Raw genomic sequence first — 27,362 nt, 5'->3', positions numbered from 1 at the left:
GTTGGGTTTGATAAAGTTCCCCAGTTTGAAGCTCCGTGGAAACATCACACATCTGAGTGCTGAAGTCTTGCGGTCGGAGTGAAACCTTGTTTTTCCACTGATGCTTAACGGCTGTCGCGTCCTCTTGCATACACACACTCTGGGCCAGTGGTCAGTGTGTGTTTTTGTGTCGTGGAAACTTGTATGTGTGAGTTCCTGCTGCGGTGTGTGTGTGTGTGTGTGTGTGTGTGTGTGTCGGGGTGTTGCAGTGCTACAGTGGCCGGTGGCTGCAGGGCGACCTCAGCTTTTATCTTGACAGGACAAACTTCCTGTCTCTCAGCAGGAAGTGGCTGTCAACATCATCAGAGCCGAACTGAACGCAGAGCGTCTGCTGGGCTCCACCTGCTGTGATTGTGTCTGTATATTTAGTCAGCGGTGACGGTTATTTAACGAATGAAGCTGATATACAGACAGGTGGTTAAATCAGTCAAGATCCTGCAGGACGGCTCACAGCGACGCTGAGCTGACTGAAAGGTTTAGAGTTCAAACTGACAGAACACACACCAGACCTTGTTAAAATAATTCTGCAATATTTTAGAACTGGAGGAATCAGATCGGAGTCCGCTCAAAGTTCAAACAAGGTTTTAATCTTGTACAAGAGGAGCATTCACAGAGCAACATGCAGCTCTGTGAGACTAAAGTAAAGACCAACTGTTTGTTTATGTTAAATCAGCTGATATACCTTCATCAGAGCTTTTGAATATTAATATTAATATAGATTAAATACTCCAGTATCAGTGCTGTTAAAAAACCAACAGCCATAAACATTAAAGGAACAGTTCACCCAACAACACAACAGTCCACAGAACAGTTCTGGAGCTTCACAGTAAAACAGAGTCGCAGCGTTCTGCTGAACAACTGAAGCAGCTGAGACTTTTTTATTTTATTTTATGGAGGTTTATTTTGGATGATTATCAAAGATAACGATTAATGATTTGTGACTCCAACATGTTTCATGTTGGATTAAGTCTGAGTCCTCACTCAGCAGGGCTCAGTCAGGTTTGACTGGACAACACATACGCTGATGATGTTGTTTTCTCTGTTTGATGTAACTAAAGCGACGCTCTTTACTATTAAAGCCTTCAGCTGCAAACAGGACACATGGCTCTCTCTGTCACACCCCTGCTGCTAAGCTAAAGGTGTGAGGGAACACCCGTCCACACGAGCTCGACCACACGTCCAGACTGTGAATGACTTCTTTTCAGATGGTTTGGGATCTTGAGGCATCTGCAGACTTTTACATGACATCACACCAATTGAGACACAATAAGGGAATCAAATTTATTAGTTAATGTCTCTTTCTTAAAAACTTTATTTCATCACAGACAACATTCAAACTGTTAAATACAAGAATATGTTTTTGAATATGTTCTGACTGAAGTCACACATATAAATAATCCCTCAGTGTCGCAGTGAATGTCGAAGCTCCTGATGTTGCTACTGTTTCCCACATCCTCCAACACCTGCAGCGCACACACACACACACACACACACACACACACACACACACACACACACACACACACCTGTCTCACTGTGTGTGTATATGTGTGTGGTTTCCTCTGTGTCACACATCTGAAAACATGCTAACTGCTGCTGTTCAGGAGGCGTCAGTGTTGAGCTGAGAGTCAGCTGATGCCTCAGCAACGACTTTTACACTGCAGCTCACTTATTAACTTCTCAACATGTTAAAGATCCACTAAAAGTTGTTTGTACCACACTTTAGGGGCGGGAAGGTCAGTGTTTCACCAGTTGGGAACATCTGTAGGACCAATTATTGATTTACTGATCATTCATTTGGTTGATAAAATGTCAGAAAACAGTTCAAGCTCAAGGTTCAAAATATGTTATTATTATGTTATTAATATTTAATAACAGAGAAATGCAGAAGTTAAACCTTCTGAGGTTGAATCTGAAAAAAGGAAACTTATCAATTATTGGACGTATCACTTCACATGTGATGACATCATCCTGACAAGTCGATGTGTGTGTGTGTTAGTGCGTGACTTCAGAGTGTGTGTTCGGAGGACGGAGGCGTCTGATCGCTGCAGGCTGAAGGGAGACGGCGTCCTGCGAGCCGATGTGGACGCTCTTCACCTGATTGGTAAGACGGGAGACATCATGTTCACCTGGCCATACAGATACCTGCGGCGCTTCGGACGAGACAAGGTGACACACACACACACACACACACACACACACACACACACACACACACACACACACACACGCGCGCGCACACACACACACACACACACGCGCGCACACACACACATAGCCCGTTGTTAACTGATTTTAACTGGACGACACCACTGCAGGACAACATCAGCTGTTCAGTTTAAAGACAGCCTGTCTGTCTGCAGCCTGTCTGTCTGCAGCCTGTCTGTCTGCAGCCTGTCTGTCTGTCTGCAGCCTGTCTGTCTGTCTGTCTGTCTGTCTGTCTGTCTGCAGCCTGTCTGTCTGTCTGCAGCCTGTCTGTCTGTCTGCAGCCTGTCTGTCTGTCTGTCTGTCTGTCTGTCTGTCTGCAGCCTGTCTGTCTGTCTGCAGCCTGTCTGTCTGTCTGTCTGTCTGTCTGTCTGCAGCCTGTCTGTCTGCAGCCTGTCTGTCTGTCTGCAGCCTGTCTGTCTGCAGCCTGTCTGTCTGTCTGCAGCCTGTCTGTCTGTCTGCAGCCTGTCTGTCTGCAGCCTGTCTGCAGCCTGTCTGTCTGTCTGCAGCCTGTCTGTCTGTCTGTCTGTCTGTCTGCAGCCTGTCTGTCTGCAGCCTGTCTGTCTGTCTGCAGCCTGTCTGTCTGCAGCCTGTCTGTCTGTCTGCAGCCTGTCTGTCTGCAGCCTGTCTGTCTGTCTGCAGCCTGTCTGTCTGTCTGCAGCCTGTCTGTCTGCAGCCTGTCTGTCTGCAGCCATATCTCACTCTACACTTGATTCATTACTTTGTCTTACTTTGTCTAAAAATGGTCGTCACTCGTTCCATCAACAGTCAAACTAGAGGAGAATCTCTGAGGTCACTCAGAGATTCAACAGGTAGACGTCACTATACTCATGAGTTTTGGACCGAGGTCTGGTCTGATCTGACCCGTGTTCTCTCCTTCAGTCCACCTTCTCCTTCGAGGCCGGTCGGAGGTGTGACTCTGGTGAGGGCAGCTTTGAGTTCGACACCAAACAGGGGAACATCCTGTTTCAGGCCGTGGAGGCAGCCATCAACCTGCAGCGGATCTCCCTCCCTCACAGGCAGACCTCTGGTGGGGGCCAGGTGAGTCCAGAGACGCCTCAGGACCAGAACCTGCCACAGCTGCCCCTCAACCCGCCCTTGATCCAGAACAGGATGCCACCGCTGCCTCAGCCACGGGGCCAAGTCCCACAAGCCTCTGTTGCTCAGGTCAGTTCACTTTACAGGTCATCTCAATGTGATTTCAAAATAAAGTTCAGTATTTTCAGGACAAATTATTCGTCAGAGTGAAAAATCAAACATTCCACCAAACTCTGTTCATAATTCTGCTGATTTAAGGATGATGATGATGAAGATTATACCTGTTTCTTGGATGTGTGTGTGTGCAGGCAGCTGACGGTGTGTACAGCATGGTGACTGAAACTAACCTTCAGCTGATTCATCACAAAGACAAAGAGAGCACCAACGCTTCACAGCAGCAACAGCAGCAGCAACATCGCCCCCTGCCGGTAGGAAACACACATCACTGATGTCCAGCAGCTAAACATCAGTTCTGTTAAAGTTCTGGATGGTTCCGTGATTTTCTTGTCTCAGTGTTTTTACTGTTGAAGGACAATAAACTTGATTGATATGTTTATGAAAATAGTATCATCAATATTTGATCACTGACTGATCACCTCTCTGTCTTCAGTCTCGCCTGGAGCCTCCGGTCGATAAAACTCTGACGGGTGTGAAGAGTCTGACTCTGGACACTCGTGGCGGTTTCCCCCGTAAGAACCAGGTCAAGATGATCTCCAGCTGCCCTCTTCCTCACCCCGGCCCTGAGTCTGCCCACAACCCAGCACCAGGCTCTGGCTCCGCCCCTGTTCCCAACCCTCGCCTCAGCCCCAAACTTAGCTCCAGTCCGAACCTGGACCAGACGTACTCTCAGATCACACTGCCGGCCGCCATAGAGCGAGGCGGCCGGGAGAGGAGGGGTGGTGGTGGTGGCGGGGCTTCACCCTGCACCCCACCTCTCATCCCTCCGGAGCCGGAGTACTCTCTCCCCTTCGACACCATCGCCACCAACGTCATGGCCAACATCCTCAGTGCCCACCAGGACATGGGTGACAAGTCTGCCGCCGACCCGCTCTACGACAGCATTGACGAGATGAAGATCAGAAACGTCTTCCCGAGCAGCGGTGATGCTGTTGGCTCAACGTACGGGAAGGTAGACCATATCTACGACGAGCCAGAGGGCTGCGCCACTGCCGCCGCCAAAGCCACCGCCACAAAGATACCGGCCACCTCTGTGTACGACGACCCAGAGGAGATGAGAGGAGACGCCTGGAGGGTCATGGGAACAGCTGCTGACCCTAAAGGTCACCAGTACCCGTACAACCCCCGAGTGGACGACTACGCTGTGCCCAAACGAGCCCAGAGGGCACTTCCTGTTACACAAAGCACCGACAAAGAAGAAGATAGTGAGGAGGAGTCAAGGGAGAACGAGGAGGAGAAGGGGGAGGAGCAACATGATTCACCATACAACAACGTGATGGTGAAGATGATGTAGACAGGAAGTACACACACACACACACACACACGCACACACACACACACACACACACAGTCAGCTGTGAGCATTAACACGATTCAGATCAATGAGTCTGATCGATATTTAACCAATAATGACTGATGACCTCCTGACTGATCAATGAAACCATCCGACATCTTTCACATGTCATCATGGCGGCGTACCCGTCACGTCTCCGAAGGTCGATGATGTCTTTCTTCATCATTGGTTTTGATCACCTGATGCTCTCGATCAATTACCTTCATTATCAATAATTGTCTGTAGTATGTTAAAACACATTCATTTTGTTTTCAAATCTTACACGTCGACTCTGCGGTTGATTGGACCAAAACTGTTCATCACAATGATGAGATGCAGTAAAGTTTTCATCCAGCAGAGGACAGCAGAGCTCACAACATTCATCAGCCAATCGGCAGAGGCCCAATAAATCATCTGAATATTGTTACCTGTGTGTCAGACACCTGACTGCATCCTGTCATCATCATCCTCATCTTCATCAGACTCAGGCTTGTTCTGTTGTTTTGTGTGTTTGAGGATCAAACGTTACTGTTTGAGGTTAAATTAAATATTTTGTAAATTTATCAAATTAAAAAATGTTTGTTCAGTGTTTGTGTGCAGGTGTGTCCTACTGAACATGCAGGTGCGTCCTACTGAACATGCAGGTGTGTCCTACTGAACATACAAGTGTGTCCTACTGAACATGCAGGTGTGTCCTACTGAACATACAAGTGTGTCCTACTGAACATACAGGTGTGTCCTACTGAACATACAAGTGTGTCCTACTGAACATACAGGTGTGTCCTACTGAACATACAGGTGCGTCCTACTGAACATACAAGTGTGTCCTACTGAACATACAGGTGTGTCCTACTGAACATACAGGTGTGTCCTACTGAACATACAGGTGTGTCCTACTGAACATGCAGGTGTGTCCTACTGAACATACAAGTGTGTCCTACTGAACATACAGGTGTGTCCTACTGAACATACAGGTGTGTCCTACTGAACATACAAGTGTGTCCTACTGAACATACAGGTGTGTCCTACTGAACATGCAGGTGTGTCCTACTGAACATACAAGTGTGTCCTACTGAACATACAGGTGTGTCCTACTGAACATACAGGTGTGTCCTACTGAACATACAAGTGTGTCCTACTGAACATACAGGTGTGTCCTACTGAACATACAGGTGCGTCCTACTGAATAAGAGGAGCTTTAAATATCTGTAAATATGAGATGAAAACACAAGTTAACGACGTGCGTGTTGTTGAAGCTCGTCAAAGTCGCTGTTGAAATAAAGACGATCAGGAGAGCGACAGGACGAGGTCGACCACATGTTTCATTCATGAGCAACTCTGTGTGTGTGTGTGTGTGTGTGTGTGCTAATGGATGACTCGAAGCTTCCTGTTTAACACAGCAACTTAGCATAATTAAACAGACACACACACACACACACAGAGTTGTGTACATCAGCTCCCGTTCACAGGTGCAGTTAGCGAGAACTGTGATATTATTCTACATGTCATGTGATTATAATCATGTGGTACTGGGCTACATGGACCTGCAGCTCTGAGGAAACCAGCTGAACCTACACAACGTGATGTCATCCTGTCACTTTCAACCAATCACATCCATGTACGCAGGTTTCATTTCAACATGATATTAAGTTTTCAGCATCAAACACATTTCCTGCCTTCTGCTGAATTATTATCCGCAGATTTGTGCTTTTCTGCATCAATGAATGGTGTTTATATTGTTATTAATGTGAAATAATGCATAATTCAAAATGTAGCATGATGTAATGGTCTCAGGAGACGTGGAGCGACACTGGACAGATAACCAGTGAGGCTGCTGGTTGGCAGCCATGTTTGTTCTGGTACAGCTGGTGTTCTCATGAGCAGCTCCAGATGTTCAGTCTGCTGTCGCTGGGTTTACTCAGGCACAACTCATCATCATGAAACCAGCACGGGCTGCTGGAAACAGACAGAAGCTTAGGAGTAAGAGCTAACCGACACAAGCTAATAAAGGGTGGACATCTTTATTTTGGTTTGAAGCTTTGAGCATCTCAGTGAAGTGAACAACAGACACAGCTGATTGGTCCTCGGTGAGATGGTGCTAATCGCTCCTCGCTACATGAAGCTGTGTGGAGAAACACAGAGTGTGGAGCTGCTCGCTAGCTGCAGGCTGCTCACTGACTCTGATACTGTCCGACACTTGTGACTGTGCAACCAGCCACACACACACACACACACACACACACACACACACAACACACACACACACACACACACAGTGACACTACTCGCCCCAGGGACTCAGCGGGCTACAAAGGCATCCCAGCATGCATCTCTGTGTCCGCCTTATAACACACTCAGTTGGAATCAAAAAGAGCATCAGTGTGTGTGTGTGTGTGTGTGTGTGTGTGTGTGTGTGTGTGTGTGTGTGTGTGTGTGTGTGTGTGTGTGTGTTGACTCACTGGCCTGGAAGCTGAAGGAAACCCTCCTCATGATACTGAACACCAGAGAAAAAAAACAGTGTCCTACTTCCTGTTCACAGCTGAGGTCAGAAAATGGATGAACACAATGATGTCATCACGTGGCTTCTACTGGAGCGAGCTAATGGACCGAACTGACAGAATCAGAATCAGCTTTATTGGCCAAGTATGTGAACACATACAAGGAATATGACTCGCAATGTACAATGTACATAGACGTAAACATGAAGGTAACAAACATAGAAAGAACAAAAATAACAAAGAACAGTACGTTAAAGAATGAAAATCAAATAAGTAAGTAAAGTGTTCAGGGGTCTGGTCTGTATATGTGTGTGTGTGTGTGTGTGTGTGTGTGTATGGTGAACTCCCACAGTGAATAAAACAGCTTACATGATCATCATGGCTGCATGATTTGTTTAACACTGTGACATCTGCACACCAATCTTCGTTTATGTAAAAGCAGATTCCACCTCCCCTCCTCTTCCCTCCTCCGTCCAAGTCCAAGTTTCTGCTGTTAAGGAGCAGCAGTTCATCTATCTTACTGTTCAGGGAGCGGACACTGTGTATTGAGGGAAATGCTGTTCTGAATCCCCGTCTGAGCTCAACAAGCACGCCGGCTCGTTTGCCCCGTCTGCGTCTCCTGAACATCCCATAGAGAGCTGCTCCAACTAAAAGCTCCGGAAATATTCCAGGATCGATGAAAAACGGCAAAGTGTGAGCAGCTCAAGGAGGTGAAATTCAACCTGGACACAGCGTTGACGGCGGAGCTCAGTGGAGCACGAAGGGTCTGAAAATACTCAGAAACTTGGTGTTGTGTGATCCACAGAGCGGGGGGGCACTACGTCCACTGTGCCAGCTAACTTCCTGTTTACACCTGAACTCAGAGAAATACTCCAAATACTGCACACTGTGCCTTTAATGAAAATGTGCTGTTGAATGAAATGCTTCAAACAAAATACCTGAAATGTGCAACAGGTTCTCAGGTGTAACTGTATGAACCGCTGCAGGCGAGAGACTCAGAGTTATTTCACTTTGTGTCTATGCTAACTTCCTGTAGCACACAGATCAGACGGTCCATTTACGATTCAGCACAGAAGTTAAAGTTTTACGACAGACTGGAGGCAAATTCAGGACGGAAACACTGCAGAGGAGGTTCACACACACACACACACACACACACACACACACACACACTGATGAACAGATGAACTCACATCACATACACATTTATGATGTTTTACATGCTCTTAATGGTGGAATGTGATTTATGTGATATTACATGTTTTCACATCTCATCACTCTCACACATCCAGTCAGAAGTTATTCTTATATTCTGTTTGTCACTGAAACATTCACATACAGAAAGAAATCGTTACCTTCTGCATATTCACATTATTTCTGTTTATCTTCTCTTCTCCTGGTCTGTCAGACTAGATTATAATGTATTTCCAAAGTTCTGTGTTATTGATTATAACCTGGGATTTCAATAAAAGATCAATAAGACGGTGTCCCGCTGAGATCAAAACACCAAGTTCTTCTTCTGTGGTTCTCTGTGTTTTAATTACAGTCATCAACCCGTCCACCACCAGCATGTATGGTTACCACGGCAACCTGGACGCAGCTCCGGATCCTTACTGTGGTTGCCACGGAAACAAGCATCGCCAGCCCTTATTTTCCCCTCACACACACACACACACACACACACACACACACACACACACACACACACACAGCAGCCCAGGTTTCACTCAGCACAGTTCTCCAGGCAATTAATCAATCAACCAGTTTATCAATCAATCATCCAATCAGAGAGCTCAGACTCTGTTGCCGTGCAGCTGATGGCAGGTGAAGTTAGATGTCTTTGTAGAATTTGTTGGATGAGTTTGATTGAGCACTGATGAAACTCTGATGTCACACACGCTGTGGCCTCATGGGTAATGTAGTCTCTAGAGACTGAACAGAGGAGCGCTGTCTCTCTGCAAAGATTTAGTTTGGACCTTTAATCATATTTCATTTAACTGTGTGCGTGTGTGTGAGAGCGCGCGGGCACGTGTCCTTCATTAATTCACTAACATCACAGAAGCTCGTGCCCGCGCTCCGCCGGTCGCGCGCCTCCTCTCCTCCGTCTGTGAGCGCGCGGGAGCGAGCGTCAGATCAAGGACGGACCGCGGGCTCGCGAGCTTCAGGTCATCAGTCCGCGAGCGACAAACGACAGACACACGTTAAAAATCAGAGTTGATGAGAGAAGAAGAAGAAGGAGAACACACTTCCGGTCAGAGGGATCCGTGAGGTCACCAGGAGCGCGAGGAGGTGATGAAGATGAAGATGGTGAAGAGCTGAGAATCAACAGGACGACGAGCAACAATGTCAGCGGGCACGTTCATCTAGACTGACACCGGAGACCGGACCGGACCGGACCGGCCAGGCGCAGGTTCATCTTTTCAACAACCACCTTTAACCCGACGGACCCGAGCCAGCAACCGAACCCGACGGACCCGAGCGGAACACCCGGCTGATGGTGGGAACACTGCGAGGGATCATCGTGATTTAAATAAATCACAGACGGTGAAATCAACAGGAGACCGTCCAGAACCGGACGACGCAGTCTGGGACGGGATCCTGACCTGCAGGAGGACCGGGACCAGGACCAGGACCAGGACCAGCTGAGACCAGTAAGACACTTTATCATGTTGATTTCATCTGTTTGTTTGTTTTTTGACATTAATTTAAAACCATTAATTAATTAATATTCAGTCTCCAGAACCGTGACGTCAGAGAGCACAGAGGAAATATAAAAGAATAAACAAACACAAATATTTAAAATCACTAAAATCTTCTTCTTCGATTAATTTTTCATGTGGACTCAGATTAATGAATCCTCAGAATTTCTCCTTGTTCTTAAGAAAATACAGCTGAGTTCTGAGATTCAGTCACAGTTGACAGATTGATCTTGATGATTGATGATTGATGATTGACAGGTGTGTGTGGACAAAGACCTCAGGACAGAACTGCTGGTCCTGGTTCGGTCCGTTACAGTCCGATCTTTGTTTCTGGCTCAGATGTTGTCACATCTACATCACGAGTCTTTACTGTAACAACATGCAGATCAATATTCATTCATTATTAATCAATATCAGGAGCTCCACACCAGAAAATGTTCCATGTCAGTTATTATTGATAAAAGTAATCCATTACTTTTGTGTTGTTACCTGTTATTGTTAAAACTGGTTCCTGATCGATTGATACTCTCGTCAATACCAAATATATTGATTTGAATAAAGGATGACATCATACACACATGTGGTGAGCCCCGCCTCCTGCATGCCTTCAGACAGCCAATCAGCAGCACTGTTAGATCTTGGAACTCCCAGCATGCTGCATGCTGATTGGTTCACTGATGACACTTCAGAAGCTCCTCAGGACCAGAACTGTGGTACTGAATGGCGCCGGTCCTGTTGGTGCTGATGAAGACGAAACAGATTGTTTTTCAGAGGTTCTGGATGGTTCTGAACGTGGCAGCAGATCAGAAATATGTTTTGGCCCGAAAGTGTTCAGTACTTTTTAAACCAACAGTAGGATTTAGAAATCTGTTCTTTGACTGACAGGAAGTCAGTGTGAAGATCTGAGAACTGGAGTGATGTGATCTACTGTTTGGTTCTTGTTAGCACTTGAGCAGCTGCTGGTTCTGGATGAGCAGCTGCTGGTTCTGGATGAGCAGCTGCTGGTTCTGGATGAGCAGCTGCTGGTTCTGGATGAGCTGCAGCTGGTTCTGGATCAGCTGCAGCTGGTTCTGCGTCCTGTAGAGACGCCGTTACATGAGTCAAGTCTGCTGAAGATAAATGTGTGCACAAGTTTGTCCGGATCGAGACATAAGTCCTCTTGTCCTGGATATGTTCTCCAGGTGACAGCAGGCTGACTGCGTACCTGTCTTAGTGTGGCTGCTGAAGTTCCGAGTCCACGATCACACCGAGGGTTCTGGCTCGGTTTAGTTTCCAACATTACAGACTGAAGCTGAGCAGAGACTGTTTGTCATTCTTGCTTGGCTCCAAAAACAATAATTTCAGTCTTATCTTTGTTTAACTGAAGAAAACTCTGTTCAGTGCCTCTACTCAGCGTTTGTATGGGATTATAATCTGCTGGTGATGTGTTATATAAATGTGTGTGTCATCTGCAGAACTTTGGTTACATATCTTGTTGTTTTTCATTATCTGAGCCAGAGGAAGCCTGTAAGTGTTGGACAGCAGAAAAAAAAAACTTGGAGGTTTGATACGGGCCTGTAGTTATTCATCAGTGATGTGTGTAGATTGCTCTGCAGGTTCAATGACTGCAGGCTTCATGGCTCAGGTGAAAACACCTGAGAGAAGAGACATGTTGACAATCTGCAGCAGGTCTGGAGTCAGTCAGTCTGAAACGTTCTGAAGAACCCTGCTGGTTAAACATCCAGGCAGCAGGTGAAATGTTGAACTCTGTCCTGCAGGTTTTGTCATTGATTGGATCAAATGATGTCGTGGTATTAAAGTTGGTTTTAGATGGACACAGCGACAACACACCTGCTGTACCTGGTACAGTAGAACTGACTGCTGGTCTAATGTTGTGAATGTTTGGAAGGATGAAGGATGCAGATTCATCTCAGGTGGAGAGAGGTTGAGAGGCTGCAGGCTCAGGAGGACACGAGTGCTGGTACTGTTTCTGGTGATAATGTCTGAGAAGAAGAAGGACTGCCTTGACTGTTTCAGATCTGAATTAAAAATGTAAAGTCTCTCTTTATAAATGTCAAAATGAACCTGGAGATTTGTTTTTCTCCACCTGCACTTGGCTTTTCAACATTCCTTTTTCTCCATTTGACCAGCGTGGCGTTCCTCAGAGGAGATTTATGTAAGAAGTAGCCACCTGTTGAACTCTGGGGGGCAGCAGTTCACCAGAGAAGCTAACTGCTGCTGTGGATGACTGCGTCTACTGTTAGCTTGTTAGCTAGCCACACAGTTTGTGTTTACACTGCTAGTGCAAGTCCATCTGACTGCTGGGTGAGAGGTCTCCCAGCCTGGAGCGAGCTGGCCAGCATGCTCATGTCAGCAGGTTTCTGTCCATCACAACACATGATGTCAGACTGCCATCACTTCACATCTGTTACGTCCAGCAGGTTTTAGATTCTGACATGTTGCACCTGCTGCCTTCGTTATGAGCGCTCATCGTGGTTCTCATTAAATTGATTTAAGTTTAATGTTCAAACTTTTTTCCTGTTAGTGTTGATGACGTGCTGATCACTGGCACACGTCCCGTTATTAAACAGAGGTTCAGTCTCTTCACAGCTGTTTCCTGCTCACACTGTTTTCTATGTTTGTGTCCTTTTGTAATGGTTACTGTCCCTGCATGTTAGCATCCTGATGTTAGCATCATGATGTTAGCATCCTGATGTTAGCATCCTGATGTTAGCATCATGATGTTAGCATCCTGATGTTAGCATCATGATGTTAGCATCCTGATGTTAGCATCATGATGTTAGCATCCTGATGTTAGCATCATGATGTTAGCCTTAAGTGGGCTCACAGAGCTATAACCCACGACTGCATTTTGACCTTCCTCTCCTCCTCCTCCTCCTCCTCCTCCTCCTCCTCCTCCTCCTCAGTGGAGCTCCGTGGCGTGCTGCTGCTCACTGTCCTGCAGCTGTGCTCGGTGGCTCGTGGCGGCTGCGAGCCTCGGGTGGTGAACATCGGCGCTGTGCTGAGTCAGAAGCGCTATGAGCAGGTGTTCAAGGAGGCGGTGACGCAGGCCAACAACCTGTACGGGAAAGACAAGTTCAAGATGAACGCCATCTCGGTCACACACAAACCCAACGCCATCCAGATGGCTCTGTCGGTCTGCGAGGACCTCATCTCCAACCAGGTGAGCTAACCTGTCACCTGACATGTTGCACAGTATCTGTCAGATCTTCATTCTGTTTGTCAGTCAGTTTGTCCAACTGAGAGCTTTCAGGATTTGGATGTTGTGATTTCATGTTGCAGAGTGTTTCACATGTTTCTGATCTGAAGCCTTTAGTATCAGTCATATCTAATATTGAAATTTTGATTGATTACATATCCAACATTTTCAGATCGCGCTTGATATTGAAGGCAGTTTTATTTGTGTGGCACTTTTCAAACTTCTGTCACACTTAGCAACATGATGAGGATCCTGATGGTCGACGCCTGTAAGTGGAACAACAACACGTGATCTTTATTCAAATAAAGCTGAAATACAAGAATTCTGAAAAGTCCAAACAACAACAACATTGACAGTGACTTAACAGTTAACAGTGTAGCTACAGAGTGGATCTGTCGCTTCACGCCTCCTGTTCTGTGTCCACATTTGAAGCAATGCATTCTGGTCGCAGCGTGTTGTGTTTGGAGAGACAGAGACGCTCCTCATTCACATGAAGTTGAACTCTGGCCTCTCTGTGTAAATCAGACGGTTTCTGGTGCCACATGACGCCTCTGGACACCCGAACCTGAACATGGCTGAGTTGAAATGATTCTGCAGCTGAGGCTTGTTTCTCTCCTTCCTCCTTTCCTGATCTGTGAGATCAGACAGCCTCCATGTTGCTGCAGTGACATCAGAAGTGGTGTTCATCCAATCAGGCGCAGCCAGTGTTGGTGTGCTTCATCAGTTCATCATGAAGCAGAAAATGATAAAAACATCTCTTTGAATCTGACACATGAAAGGTTTGGTGACTGGAGAGAAGCTGTTCAGTTTGTCTCAGATGTTTTTTTTCCCTCTTCAGTCGTCGATCATATAACACATGAACATACAGACGACATCACCGGTCACATCCTGTTACTTTCACATTAAAGGCTCACCTGCTTCTGCAGGCTTTTATTTTGGAAACATTAATGAGAGCTGTTGATTTCAACCAAAAAAATAAAACCTGATCTGGATGAAGTTCTGAGGTCAACAGGAGACTAAACATAAAAATCTGTTCATGTTAATGAAACAATGTCATAAACGAAGAGAAACAGAAACACAAGCAGAGAAAAGATTCAACATCCTCCAGCAACACGTTTCCTCTGAAGAAGAAATGAGGCCAACATGGCGTCGACGTGACGGACGGAGGAGAAGAAGGGGGGTCAGATTAACATCCTCCCTCTGCAGAAACACAGATGTAATCCTCGCAGAGATTATACACACACGTACACACACACACACACACACACACGTACACACACGTACACACACGTACACACACATACACACACATACACACATGTACACACACGTACACACACGTACACACACACGCACACACACATACACACACACATACACACATGTACACACACGTACACACACATACACACTTATCATCTCAATCACAGTTTTTATCTGATGTAATCTGTAAAGTAAGTAGTAACTATCATCAGATAAATGTAGTGGAGTAAAGACAGAGGATAGAAACACTCAGAGACCTGTTAATGTTTCTTCTTCTTCTTCTTCTTCTTCTTCTCCTCTCTGCAGGTGTATGCGATCCTGGTCAGTCACCCTCCTCAGTCTAACGACCACCTGACTCCGACACCTGTCTCCTACACCGCCGGCTTCTACAGAATCCCTGTGGTCGGTCTGACGACGCGCATGTCCATCTACTCTGACAAGGTAACCTGAACCTCCTGCACCTCCTGGAACCACTCAGAGTCTCTCAGCGTTACAATATTGATGAAATAATTCATCCGTCCCAGAACATCCGGCGCTCCCACTGAGCGGCGCTCCCACTGAGCGACGCTCCGTGTTTTAGAGGATTAAGAGACGTGATGAAAGATTCACGTTTTATCTGTCGGGGTTTCAGGTGAAGGCAGAGTGCCGGGCGCTCACATCCTGGGATGTTAACAGTTAAAGGGACAGTTCACAGAACAGAACAACATCTCCTGTCTGTCCTCAGAGACGTGTTAGACTACAACGACATGACTGCTGTTTACTTCCCGTTTCAGTTTGAGTGTGACCATCATCTGTGTCTAACTGGTTTGGTTTGACACTGTTTTATTTCAGTGTCAGGACATTTACATGATTCTTCACACACACGGATCAACAGCCGTTTGTCTGGTTTGTAAAGTCAGCAGCAGAAAAAAATCAACACTGATGAGCTCTGGCTAACAGCTAGCATCACACATACTGCAGTGAGAGACAGTAGCTGTTAGCAGTGATAAAGTTAGCACGACAGATGGTGAGAAATCAGTGAGCGTCTCAAAAACATCAACCAGCAGAAACTCCACACACTCGTGTTAGCATTATACAAACCAAACTGTAACGTTAGCATAAAAAACAAATGTAATGTTAGCATAGAACAAAACCCTGTTAACTCTCTGTCCTCCTCTCTGCCGCTCAGAGCATCCACCTGTCGTTCCTGAGGACGGTGCCTCCGTACTCACACCAGGCTCACGTCTGGTTCGACTTGATGAGAGAGTTCAGGTGGAACCACATCATCCTGATCGTCAGCGACGACCACGAAGGACGAGCCGCCCAGAAGAGACTGGAGACGCTGCTGGAGGAGAGAGAGACCAAGGTGAGACACACACACACACGCACATGCACGCACACACACGACGTGTGTGTTTATGTAACAACCTGTGTGATGCTTCGCTCTAATCCAAGTGTGTGTGTTGTGTCATCATTCAGACATTCAGACTGCAGTTTGACTTCTATAATCACCTCTTCCTCTTCTTCCTCATCCTCTTCCTCCTCCTCTTCTTCTTCCTCTTCTTCTTCTTCCTCCTGCTCTTCTTCTTCTTCCTCTTCTTCTTCCTCTTCCTCTTCTTCTTCCTCTTCCTTCCCTTCTTCTTCTTCTTCTTCTTCTTCTTCTTCTTCTTCTTCCTCTTCCTCCTCTTCTTCTTCTTCCTCCTCTTCTTGTTCTTCCTCCTCTTCCTCTTCCTTCCCTTCTTCTTCTTTTTCTTCCTCTTCCTCCTCTTCTTGTTCTTTCTCCTCTTCCTTCCCTTCTTCTTTTTTTTCTTCCTCTTCCTTCCCTTCTTCTTCTTTTTCTTCCTCTTCCTCCTCTTCTTGTTCTTTCTCCTCTTCCTTCCCTTCTTCTTTTTTTTCTTCCTCTTCCTCCTCTTCTTCCTCTCCTTCTTCCTCTTCCTCTTCTGTTTCTTCTTCTTCGGCAGTAGCAGCATGTTTGTAAAACTGAAACTGCTCTCTGTTCCTCCATCTTCCTCATGGCTTTTATCTTCTTTCTGTCAGACGCTTCAACACTGCTTCTCCTCCATTACTTTCTTTTCTTTTCTCTCTCTCTCTGTCTGTCCGTCCATGTCATCTTTCAGTTCTTCACCTCCGTCTGTCGTTTGGTTTCTCATCACCTCGACACTGACGGAGCTCGGAGTCGTGCAAACACATCTCAGCTGTCGACCTGACAGACAGTCAGACAGACAGACAGACAGACAGACAGACAGACAGACAGACAGTCAGACAGACAGACAGACAGACAGTCAGACAGACAGTCAGACAGACAGACAGACAGTCAGACAGTCAGACAGACAGTCAGACAGTCAGACAGACAGACAGACAGACAGTCAGACAGACAGACAGTCAGACAGACAGACAGTCAGACAGACAGACAGACAGTCAGACAGACAGACAGACAGACAGTCAGACAGACAGACAGACAGACAGACAGTCAGACAGACAGTGAGTCAGACAGTCAGACAGACAGTAAGTCAGACAGTCAGACAGACAGTGAGTCAGACAGTCAGACAGACAGTCAGACAGTCAGACAGACAGACAGACAGACAGACAGACAGACAGACAGACAGACAGACAGACAGTCAGACAGACAGTCAGACAGTCAGACAGACAGTCAGACAGACAGACAGTCAGACAGACAGTCAGACAGTCAGACAGACAGTCAGACAGACAGGTGTGTTCTCAGGTGACACACAGACAGACAGTCAGACAGACAGTCAGTCAGACAGACAGTCAGTCAGACAGACAGTCAGACAGACAGACAGACAGTCAGTCAGACAGACAGATCGGTACCTCAGCACAGTAAATGTATTGTGTCTGCTGCTGGGTGCTTTTCCATAACCGACCAGAGAAACGACCCGTGAGTTCAGTTCCTGCTGCTCCTGTGAAACCACGTTCTCCTCATGTTCTAATGTTTCTAAAGATGACATTTGTTTCTCAGAGTTTACTTGTAGAGCAACATTCAACCACAAGGCCGGTTCAGGAGGCTCAGTGAGTCTAGAGACGAGTTACAGTTCAGAAAAGTTCAAATGTGACCTGTTGGAGCCATAGCGAATCATGAATGTTGGAGGAGGAACATGAATATTACAGCACGCAGTGAACAGAAGCGCAGCATTGTGTCTGAATTAAATATCTGTCTTATTCATAATGAAATAATGACGAATATCACAGCAGGCTGAACGCTGAGAGTATGGAGACAGTAGGTCAGGGGTCAGGGGTCAGGGGTTGACCCTTAAGCATCAGTTGTCATCAGTGCTGATACATCATGACAGGCCTGTGTCATGTCTACATATTGTGGTCGACCTCACAGACGTGCATCTCACAATTAGTTGGGCAAGTTGTTACACTGCTGTAGCTGTCAAGCTAATAGCTAACTGCTGTGCTACTGCTAGTAGCTAGTAGCAGCTGTGTCAAGCTTCTCTCTGTTTTCTCTTTACTTTCTCAGACATTTTCTTTGCTGTTGCACATTATTTTGTTAGCTCTCTAGCTTAGCATGGTGAGCTAGCTGACAGGACAATTAGTCCCCTCAGCTTAGCTGTTGGTCATCATCCAAACCATCCAATCACAGACTTTGTAACGTGGACACATTAACAAGTTGGATCAGAGAGGAAGACTGAAGCTTGATAAAGCGCTGTGTGCGTCTGTTCCGCAGCAATGAGTGTGTTTGTTCGGGGACTCTGCGTCAGGATGTAAATTTAATGAGATTAACATTTGGAGCGGATTGAGTGGAGGACTAATGGGACGCTCCGCTGCCACGCCGGCTTAACATCACAGGAAGTTTCTGTAGAGCAAAGTCACCACTCGCCTCAGTGCTCCAATCAAATCACACTTCACTGAAACTCAGGCAGGTTCGTGACACCAATCGCCATGGTTACCAGCTGAAGTTTGTTTTATTTAGAGACATTTCAATCTGAACACATTAGCTTCCACAACAGCTGGTTTCTGCAGAAGAGTGAGGGTGTAACATTACTCAGATGTGTCTGAACTCATGCTAACAGCTCCGAGCTCATCATATGATGCTAACAGACTGGAGCTAAAGCTAAGAGCTCCCAACTCATCATATGATGCTAACAGACTGGAGCTAAAGCTAAGAGCTCCCAACTCATCATATGATGCTAACAGACTGGAGCTAAAGCTAACAGCTCCCAACTCATCATATGATGCTAACAGACTGGAGCTAAAGCTAAGAGCTCCCAACTCATCATATGATGCTAACAGACTGGAGCTAAAGCTAAGAGCTCCCAACTCATCATATGATGCTAACAGACTGGAGCTAAAGCTAAGAGCTCCCAACTCATCATATGATGCTAACAGACTGGAGCTAAAGCTAACAGCTCCCAACTCATCATATGATGCTAACAGACTGGAGCTAAAGCTAACAGCTCCTAACTCATCATATGATGCTAAAAGACTGGAGCTAAAGCTAAGAGTTCCCAACTCATCATATGATGCTAACAGACTGATGCTGAGCTAACTTGTTAGCAGGGAAAATATGAACTAACTGGTGTCTTCGGTGTTGAACTGATTCTACAGACGAGAATATTTCTGCTGTGTTTCAGTGATTTTGCAGAATCATGATGAAGAATGAAACTGAATCCACTTTTCAGTGTTGACGCTCCGTCTGCAGAACAAAAACCTTTAGCTCTGTTGTTGATTCTGAATCAGTCTGAAGTGTTTGTGCTAATGAGGTTTGACAGTTTCCTGAATCCTTTTCAAAGAGATTGTTTGGTTCTTTGTTCTCGTCGGCTCTAAAAATAAAGCGGCTTGTTGTCGGCAGGTTGGAGGTGTTCAGTCACCTCAGATTAAATATAACTGTGAGGTCACCGTCAGTGAGACAGTGGCGCTCTGTGTGATGTCATCAGTCAGCTGCTCTCAGTCACTTATTGTCTCGCAGCATCTGCCTGTGGGCGACTCATCGGGATCTTCTTCAGTTAATGTTGTAAGTCGAGTTTGTCAGATAAACGTCTTCCTGCTTTGGATTGTTTCAGTGTGTGATTTTGAGACACAGCTGATTGGAGTCACCAGGTGTTCAGACTCTACAGACAGAATGCTTCTGTATCTCAGTGGCTCATAGGTGGTAACCATAGTAACTATTATTGAAAGGAATTGCTGAGGAAGTTTTTTATTTTTTAAAATGTCGCTCAAAGTTCCTGTTGAAGTGATTGCAGTGGAGAAACCTCACCTGTGAGAGGACGGAGCCGAGGGCATCAGGACGATGTCTGTTCGTAACCAGACGTTCAGTTTCATCGTCGACCGCCAATGTTAGAGAAAAGATGTGGTTTCTGACAGACAGACAGACAGACAGCTGAGACGTGTCTTTGTCCTCCAGCGTCCTGACTAAAGAACCGTGTTGATGCTCTGACTGTCTATAATCTTCTGTGTCTGCATATTTTCTCTGTGACATTATCATCAGACTAAAAACAGGAACTATGAAAACCTCGACCAACAGAACTTTGACTTCAGGAGAACACCTAAGGTATAAACTTGCATGGTCAAATGATGCACGCCGCCCAACCAATGAGCTCGCCCGGTAGTAGCCAACCACAGTCAGCCCCGCCCACCCAGAACCAGCCGGCTCCAGAGATAGACTGTTATCCTGGTGGCTCGTCTCTCTCCACCGTCTCCTTCTGCCTTTTCAGTTTTCATGAGAATGGGTTCACACTCACAGGAGAGACGCCCTTCCTCTTCCTCCCCTCCTCCCCTCCTCTTCCTCCTCTCCTCTTCTTCCTCCTCCTCCTCTTCCCCCTGAGTCTCCTCCATGTGAAGGGTTGCATGCAGCCAGGCGGAGGCTTGGCTCAGTCTGCAGGCGGAGGAGCACCACCCAGGATCCTCTGCAACATCAAACCAACTTTTCTGTTTTCTGTTGGGATATGAACCACGTTCTCCTCTTCCTCTTCCTCTTCCTCTTCCTCTTCCGCTTCCTCCTCTCCACTCAAATCTTTTTTTTAATTTGCGGTTGCATCAGCGCTCTCTAACATGCACGTCCCTGATTGGTTGGTTGGAGTCTTGACCGCGCCTCAGTTTGCATGTCACACCACCTCCTTCTTTAGAGCTTCGACTTTGAGTTTTTCTTCAGTTCAGCAGATCTTGAACACGTTTTGTGCCCATTTTTTGGCCCCACCCCTCTCCTCCCTTGGTAGCATGGGTGAGAGGGCGCATGGTCGAGGCTGGGGTGGAGGGGTGGGGGTGTGTGGGGGTGGAGGGGTGGGGGGGGGGGGGGGGAGGGGGGGGGGGGGGGGCGGGTGGGGGGGTAGGGGAGGCAACTGATGGTTCACAGTTCATGACTCGTGTCCTATGACGTGTCTTGTGGTGTTCTGTTCTGCTGTCTTTGTCAATATTCTTCATCGTGACCCGTGGCGCCGGGCCTTGGTCATCCAGGCGGAGAAAGTGCTGCTGTTCAGCCCGGACACCAACCTGACGTCGCTGCTGCTGGAGGCCAAAGACCTGGAGGCCCGGGTCATCATCCTGTCTGCCAGGTGTGTACCACCATGAGGTTCTGGATCATGTATGTTTGTAGATAGGATTATGCTGGCCGCTGGATTTCTACCAGGTCCATCTGAGTGGTAGCGATGGTTCTGTTGTGAGATGGTTGTTCTGAGTAAGAAATGGAACAGCTGTGTTCTCACATCATGAAGGTGTTGCTGTGACTTCAGGAGAGAGGAGAACTTTAGAACATCTGTCTGAGTCACACACAGGTGTTTCCTCTGGTTCTGCTCGATGTTTATCAGTCTGTCAGGTTGCCCGAGCGGTCGAGGTGACCAGAATGAGGAGACAGACAGATGATGTTCAGCTCGTGAAATTTTGTTTTATTTTATATTCAGCACGTCAGGTTTACCAACATCCTCACTCAACTGCATCTTCCTCCAAATGACCCGCCTACATACCCCAGCACCTCCTTTCCCTAATTGGCATGTACCATTACCAACTATTTACATAAACATCTTGACCAAATATCACGAGTGAGGGAAGGATGGAACGTGAGATTGACAGGCGGATCGGTGCGGCGGCCGCAGTAATGCGGTCGTTATACCGGTCTGTCGTGGTGAAGAGAGAGCTGAGTCGAAAGGCGAAGCTCTCGATTTACCGGTCAATCTACGTTCCTACCCTCACCTATGGTCATGAACTTTGGGTCATGACCGAAAGAATAAGATACCGGATACAAGCGGCTGAAATGAGTTTCCTCCGCAGGGTGGTGGGGCGCTCCCTTAGAGATAGGGTGAGGAGCTCTGTCACCCGGGAGGAGCTCAGAGTAGAGCCGCTGCTCCTCCACATCGAGAGGAGCCAGTTGAGGTGGCTCGGGCATCTGTTTCAGATGCCCCCGGGACGCCTTCCACGGGAGGTGTTCCTGGCATGTCCCACTGGGAGGAGACCCCGGGGAAGACCCAGGACACGCTGGAGCGACTATGTCGCCCAGCTGGCCTGGGAACGCCTTGGGATCCTCCCAGAAGAGCTGGAGGAAGTGTCCGGGGTGAGGGAAGTCTGGGTGTCCCTGCTCAGACAGCTGCCCCCGCGACCCGGTAACGGATAAAGCGGTAGAAGATGGATGGATGGATGGATCTTGACCAAATAGCAATACAATCAATACAAACCCATAAAAATCTCCTAGATAAATACCAATTTACATATATTTACATTTAAAACCCATCAATTAAACTCCCCTCTACCTACTCCCCTCTTGGTTCCACCCGCTCAACCAGGTGGAACTAATAAAAGGTGTCTGCACCCCCGGCGGACTCTACTAAGTTTTAAACTAAACACAATTATCCACCATCCGTTTGCCCAGCAGATCTTACGCCTTCCCACCTACTGCAGCAGTGGCCTGCTAATCACCGGCTTTCTCTTCTCCCAGGTGAAACTTGATGGCCCAGTAAACAGCTGATCCCGACAGCATTATGTCAAAAAACAATTTAACATTAGCTGTGTGTGCGTCTCATTTCACCTGTGAACCCACATACCTACACATGCACACGTCTCCACTTAATCCGAGACCCGACAGCTGTTACGGCAGTCCGTCGTCACAGATGACTTTACTGAACGTCACCTGAGGTAGCGTCCACAAGCAACGGCTGTCACCGTGTGTTTGAGTCGAGGTGAAGCTCTGTGTGAAACTCTGGTTCTGGTTCTGGTTCTCTGCCTGCTCTTATGTTCATGAAGTAAAGTCCACTTCCCCTCCAGCTCCAGTCAGCAGAACAGAACCTGGAGGTCCACTCCGGATCACTGCTGCAGTCAGGCTGATCATCTGAGTTACAAAGGCATCTCTGAGCTCTGCTCCCGTCAGTGAACGGGTCCGGATCAGAACCTGATGAGACTCCAGGTGTTTGTTCCTCCAGACAGAGGTTACTGTGTGGAGCTGGACCTGATAGTGGATGCTCAGGTGTATCAGGTGTATCAGGTGGGCGATGTCACATGCTGACCTGCTGTGTTTGTGTCTGCAGTGAGGATGAAGCTGCTGCCGTGTACAGAGCTGCTCGTCAGCTCAACATGACCGGGTCCGGTTACGTCTGGCTGGTGGGAGAGAGAGAGATGACGGGCAAAGCTCTGAGTGAAGCTCCAGACGGTACGTCCTGCTCCTCTCCTCCTCCTCTCCTCCTCCTCTCCTCCTCCTCTCCTCCTCCTCCTCCTCCTCCTCCTCTCCTCCTCCTCCTCCTCCTCCTCCTCCTCCTCTCTCGTCTTCCTCTTCTTCTCTCTTCTTCCTCTCTCCTCATTCTCTACTCCTCCTCCTCTTTCTCCTCCTCCTCTCTCTCCTCCTCCTTCTCTCCTCCTCCTCCTCTTTCTCCTCCTCCTTCTCTCCTCCTCCTCCTCTTTCTCCTCCTCCTTCTCTCCTCCTCCTCCTCTCTCTCCTCCTCCTTCTCTCCTCCTCCTCCTCTTTCTCCTCCTCCTCTTTCTCCTCCTCCTCCTCTCTCTCCTCCTCCTTCTCTCCTCCTCCTCCTCTCTCTTCTCCACCTCTCAGCTCTGCTTCCATCCAGCTGTCATGATGAATCTGATCAGTCGTTGAAGAGTGAAGAAATAAAACTAGAAGCTGATCAGAGATTCTCTTCTGTCAGCCATGTTTCTATATTTGTGTGGGCCGGGTTCTGATCTCAGTGCTGAGACGTCAGGAGGAGAAAGATGATGTCACTCAGTAAAAACTACAGAGAAACTGAAAGCAAGAAGAAGCAGATCTGAACCAGATCTCACTGATGTTCGGAGTTAAAAAAAATTTCCAGAATTAAACAAGAAGAAGTCAGAAATCTAAAGATCCGGTTGAGATTAAAGTGGTGCTGACGGTCCGGTCGGTGCTGGTCCGAAGAGCTGATGGAGTCGAGTAGTTAGTGTGTCATGGATCAGAACCTGGATCCAGTTAGATGAATTATCATCATCCAAATAATGATTTGATCTGAGTACCTGTTATATTTTATATCCAAAAGGTCAAAGGTCAACTTCACTGCGACATCATCACAGCTGTCCATCACCCTCTTCCTCCTCGTCTTTATCACTAATGTCACATGACTGGATGGAAACATGGCCACTCTCTGTCTCTGCCCATCTCTCTCTCATCCTGTCTCTCTCTCTCTGTCTGTGTCTCTGGTAGTGTCTCTGATGAAGGAGCTCCTCCTCTTCCTCCTCGTCATCACAGTTTCTTCTTCTAACAGCTGGTTGAATGTTTAAACATGGCCGACATGTTTAAAGGTTTATAACCATGGTTGTGTTCTGTGGCTTTAAATGTGTCTAACATCTTCTTTTGTTTGTTTCATCTTCTATAGTGTGTGTCGTCCGCCCGCCCGCCCGCCCGTCTGCCGTTTTCACAGTACACAGCCAATAACGTGCTGCTCTTGGGGGAGGGGGGCGGGGTTAAGCTTTGTTAGAGGTGGGGGGCGGGGTTTTAAACAGCTAGTGTCGCTGCGGTAACCGTGACGTGTGTCTGAACAAACACTGGTAAGATGCCGCCGCTGCTTCCTGTCTCCTGCTTGATGCTTTGCCCTTTGCCATTGGCCAATGGAGGCCCGCCCACTGCAACATGGAGCCCGCCCCATCAGGGAAGGGGCGGGGTTTATTGAATCAGCTGATTACCCAGTCAGCCAGACTGAGCTGCAGTATGTGGCTAAAAGTATGTAGACAGCCCACTATGTCCCGTTTCAGTCTAGTCACTCACAAAGAAAAGTAATCTGTTGATTACGAGCTGCTGTGCAGAGTTTTATAAATAACAACAAGATCACATAAACAACAACAAGATCACATAAACAACAACAAGATCACGTAAACAACAACAAGATCATGTAAACAACAACAAGATCATGTAAACAACAACAAGATCACGTAAACAATGAGATCACGTAAATAACAACACAATCATGTTAACAACAACACGATCACATAAACAGCAACACGATTTTCTGATTCTTTGTGTAAAATAAGAATAATAAATAAGATTTGTTTATAAACATTGCAGTTATAAACGATGCGGCTGTGAAGAGTTCTACTTGTGACATCACATAGATTGATGCCTCTTCCTGGTTGCCGTCTCTCTGGCTGCTGGGTAATCGGCGCCCCGCTCTGTTGCCGTGGCGTTTTGTTTCACCAACCAGCTGCTGCATTCTAAAAAATGATGCGTGATCTTTCTGCACATCTCTGTTTCTCCCCCGAACGCCAGATGTGTCAAAAAATTACCCATCATGCTCTTAAAGTGCAGCCAGACTGCACTCTGAAAATGGTCCTCAGCTGTTTTGTCTCTGTTGGAGGAGTTTGTGATTTCTTTTTAAGGAAAATGTTTCAGGATGAATCATATTTCATCAGCAGCATCCTGAAAACAAAAGGAGAATGTGAGAAATGATTGTTCGTTGATCTGCTGTTCTCATGTTCTCCAGAGGATGAACCCTTTAGATGTGACCTCCAACAACACGTCACATTTTAATCTTTAGGCTCAAAGTGTCAATGAATCAGCACCAGGACAAACATGAATATGAGTTCCTGAAATTGATATTTCAGCCACAATACACCTTCTCTGTAGAAGTTGAAGGTTCCATCTCTCCAACACTTTGATGACCAAGTTTGAATTTACGCTCAAGATATTCGCACCAAACTCAGCAGGAAGTTAAACCTTCAGTTCTGTTGCTCATCACACAACAAAGACGAGGTCTCAGACTTCCATCGTCTCATCGATCCTGCTCGAGTTTAGAGACTCTGTTCCTGATCTGTTTCACAAAAAGACAAATCATATAAAGACATAAAAAAGTTCAGGGTCACATGTTGCGGTCACAGTCGAGCCTCGGAAGTGTTGTCGCTGTGACAATATACTGTATACTAAACTGTGACCAGGTGGATTGTGGTTCCATCACACTTAAAGGTGAGAGTGGTTGGACCACAACCTTTAAAGACTTTTCCAGGTTTTCCAGGTGATTATATAATCGAGGCTGGACAGAATAACATGAACACCTGCAGGTGAAGCTCTACAGCCTCACAGAGTCTCCAGACTGTCACCAGACTGGACCTTCAGAGGGAGAGTGTGCTGCGGGACGTTTTGTGGGATTGCATTAGATTGCAAGTGTTCCTGTTATTGTGTCCACCCCCCCATCTCTGTACAGATTCCCTAAAAAGAAACCTATAAAGTAGAACTGTGACATTATGGATTTTGATTTTGTTTTTCTTCAGCAGACATTTGTCACGTTTCTGCATCTGGTGCTTTAACGAACTGAACGACAGCATGCTAACGCCGTTAGCACTCCTCATTAGAAATGATATTATAATGTTTTAATATTATTAACCTGATCGCTGTGATTAGCCATTGTACAGGTCAAAACCCTGAAATCATACGAGGCACATCTAGACTTAAAGCTAAAAATATTTCCATGAAGATTTGAGATCTTTGGTTCATAAAAACCTTTCAGATGGAATATCAGCCAGCTGTTTTCTGTTAAATGGACGTGTGTCACGCCAGTCTGCTCTGGTGATCAAGGAAGAAAGGTTAGCTTGTTGAAATATTAGCTAACTGTAACTAGCTATAGTGCTAACCTCTTTGGTTGTCAGGGGAGAATGTTCATAATCAGTTTGGTTCTGAGTATTTCTCTTGGCTAATGTTCGCTAACTGTTCCCAGTGATTGACCTTCAGTTGGAAATGTTAGCTATCTACACTGAGTGGTTTTCTCAAGCAAACAGTCGTTAAAAAGGTTGAGAGATTTTTAAAGAAAATGTTATCAGCCTATAACACTTTTGATATATGTTAATGGTGCAGTAATAATTTGCAGTAGTAATTTCACGAGGACATAGCTGTTCTCAGTTACCTATGTAGGGAATGCTAACAGTGCTGGCTAGCTGTTAATTTCATTAGGAAATGTTGGCTAGCTGTACAGTGGTTTCAGTAGGGAATGCTAACAGCATTAGCCAGCTGTATACTGTAGTTTTGGAAGGAAATGTTAGCAAGTTGTTCTCGTGTCTATCTCTGTGGGGAAAGCAAAACAGTGCTAGCTAGCTATGAAAAGTAGTTTCAGTAAGAAATGTTGGTGAGCTGTTTATTTTTTTGTGCAGAATGCGAACAGTTTTTTGCTCACTGTTCATTAAACGTGCAGTTTGCTATGCAGTCTCTGTGGTGAATGCTAATGGTGTTAGCCAGATGTTGTCAGTCAGCTGGGGGCCAGATGTGGTCACTTTTCGTCACTCTGGGACAAGTTTCTGCTGAAGGAAAACACCAGACACAATTCATAACGTCTCAGGGAGGCTTTTCTGTCCTGAGAGACAAACGGCTGTGATTCTCAGAGTGAACTCCCAGCATGCAGTTTGACATTACTGAACACTGACCTGACGCCTGAAGCCCTGAGAGAGAGAGAGAGAGAGAGAGTGTGTGTGTGTGTGTGTGTGTGTGCGTGTGTGTGTGTGTTGAATGACACTGAGGCACTTTTCAGTTAAATCTGTGAAATTAATTT

General features: G+C 46.6%; 2 protein-coding genes across 7 annotated transcripts in view; both read left to right on the top strand.

Moving 5' to 3' along the window:
* dok2 (docking protein 2) overlaps positions 1 to 5,368 on the top strand; it is a 13,833-nt gene extending 8,465 nt beyond the window's left edge. The window contains exons 5-8 of the mRNA XM_037099310.1: positions 2,039 to 2,208; positions 3,127 to 3,411; positions 3,591 to 3,710; positions 3,893 to 5,368. Coding sequence (XP_036955205.1) covers positions 2,039 to 2,208; positions 3,127 to 3,411; positions 3,591 to 3,710; positions 3,893 to 4,753 — 1,436 coding nt within the window. The 3' untranslated portion in view covers positions 4,754 to 5,368. The remainder of the gene's footprint in view (positions 1 to 2,038; positions 2,209 to 3,126; positions 3,412 to 3,590; positions 3,711 to 3,892) is intronic.
* A 3,983-nt stretch (positions 5,369 to 9,351) lies between these two features.
* The window catches only part of grin1b (glutamate receptor, ionotropic, N-methyl D-aspartate 1b), a 36,868-nt gene continuing 18,857 nt past the window's right edge, over positions 9,352 to 27,362 (top strand). The window contains exons 1-7 of one of the 6 annotated variants that reach the window (XM_037098573.1): positions 9,352 to 9,941; positions 12,896 to 13,152; positions 14,758 to 14,892; positions 15,620 to 15,796; positions 19,880 to 19,942; positions 20,845 to 20,942; positions 22,902 to 23,023. In XM_037098573.1, coding sequence (XP_036954468.1) covers position 9,941; positions 12,896 to 13,152; positions 14,758 to 14,892; positions 15,620 to 15,796; positions 19,880 to 19,942; positions 20,845 to 20,942; positions 22,902 to 23,023 — 853 coding nt within the window. In that variant the 5' untranslated portion in view covers positions 9,352 to 9,940. The remainder of the gene's footprint in view (positions 9,942 to 12,895; positions 13,153 to 14,757; positions 14,893 to 15,619; positions 15,797 to 19,879; positions 19,943 to 20,844; positions 20,943 to 22,901; positions 23,024 to 27,362) is intronic. The other 5 variants (XM_037098576.1, XM_037098577.1, XM_037098578.1 and 2 more) reach the window with 5 other exon arrangements.

The sequence above is a fragment of the Acanthopagrus latus genome, chromosome 5 (genome assembly GCF_904848185.1).
Source record: "Acanthopagrus latus isolate v.2019 chromosome 5, fAcaLat1.1, whole genome shotgun sequence".
Classification (NCBI taxonomy): Eukaryota; Metazoa; Chordata; class Actinopteri; order Spariformes; family Sparidae; genus Acanthopagrus; species Acanthopagrus latus.
Note: the sequence above shows the minus strand (reverse complement) of the source record. Positions and strands in the feature narration are given on the sequence as shown.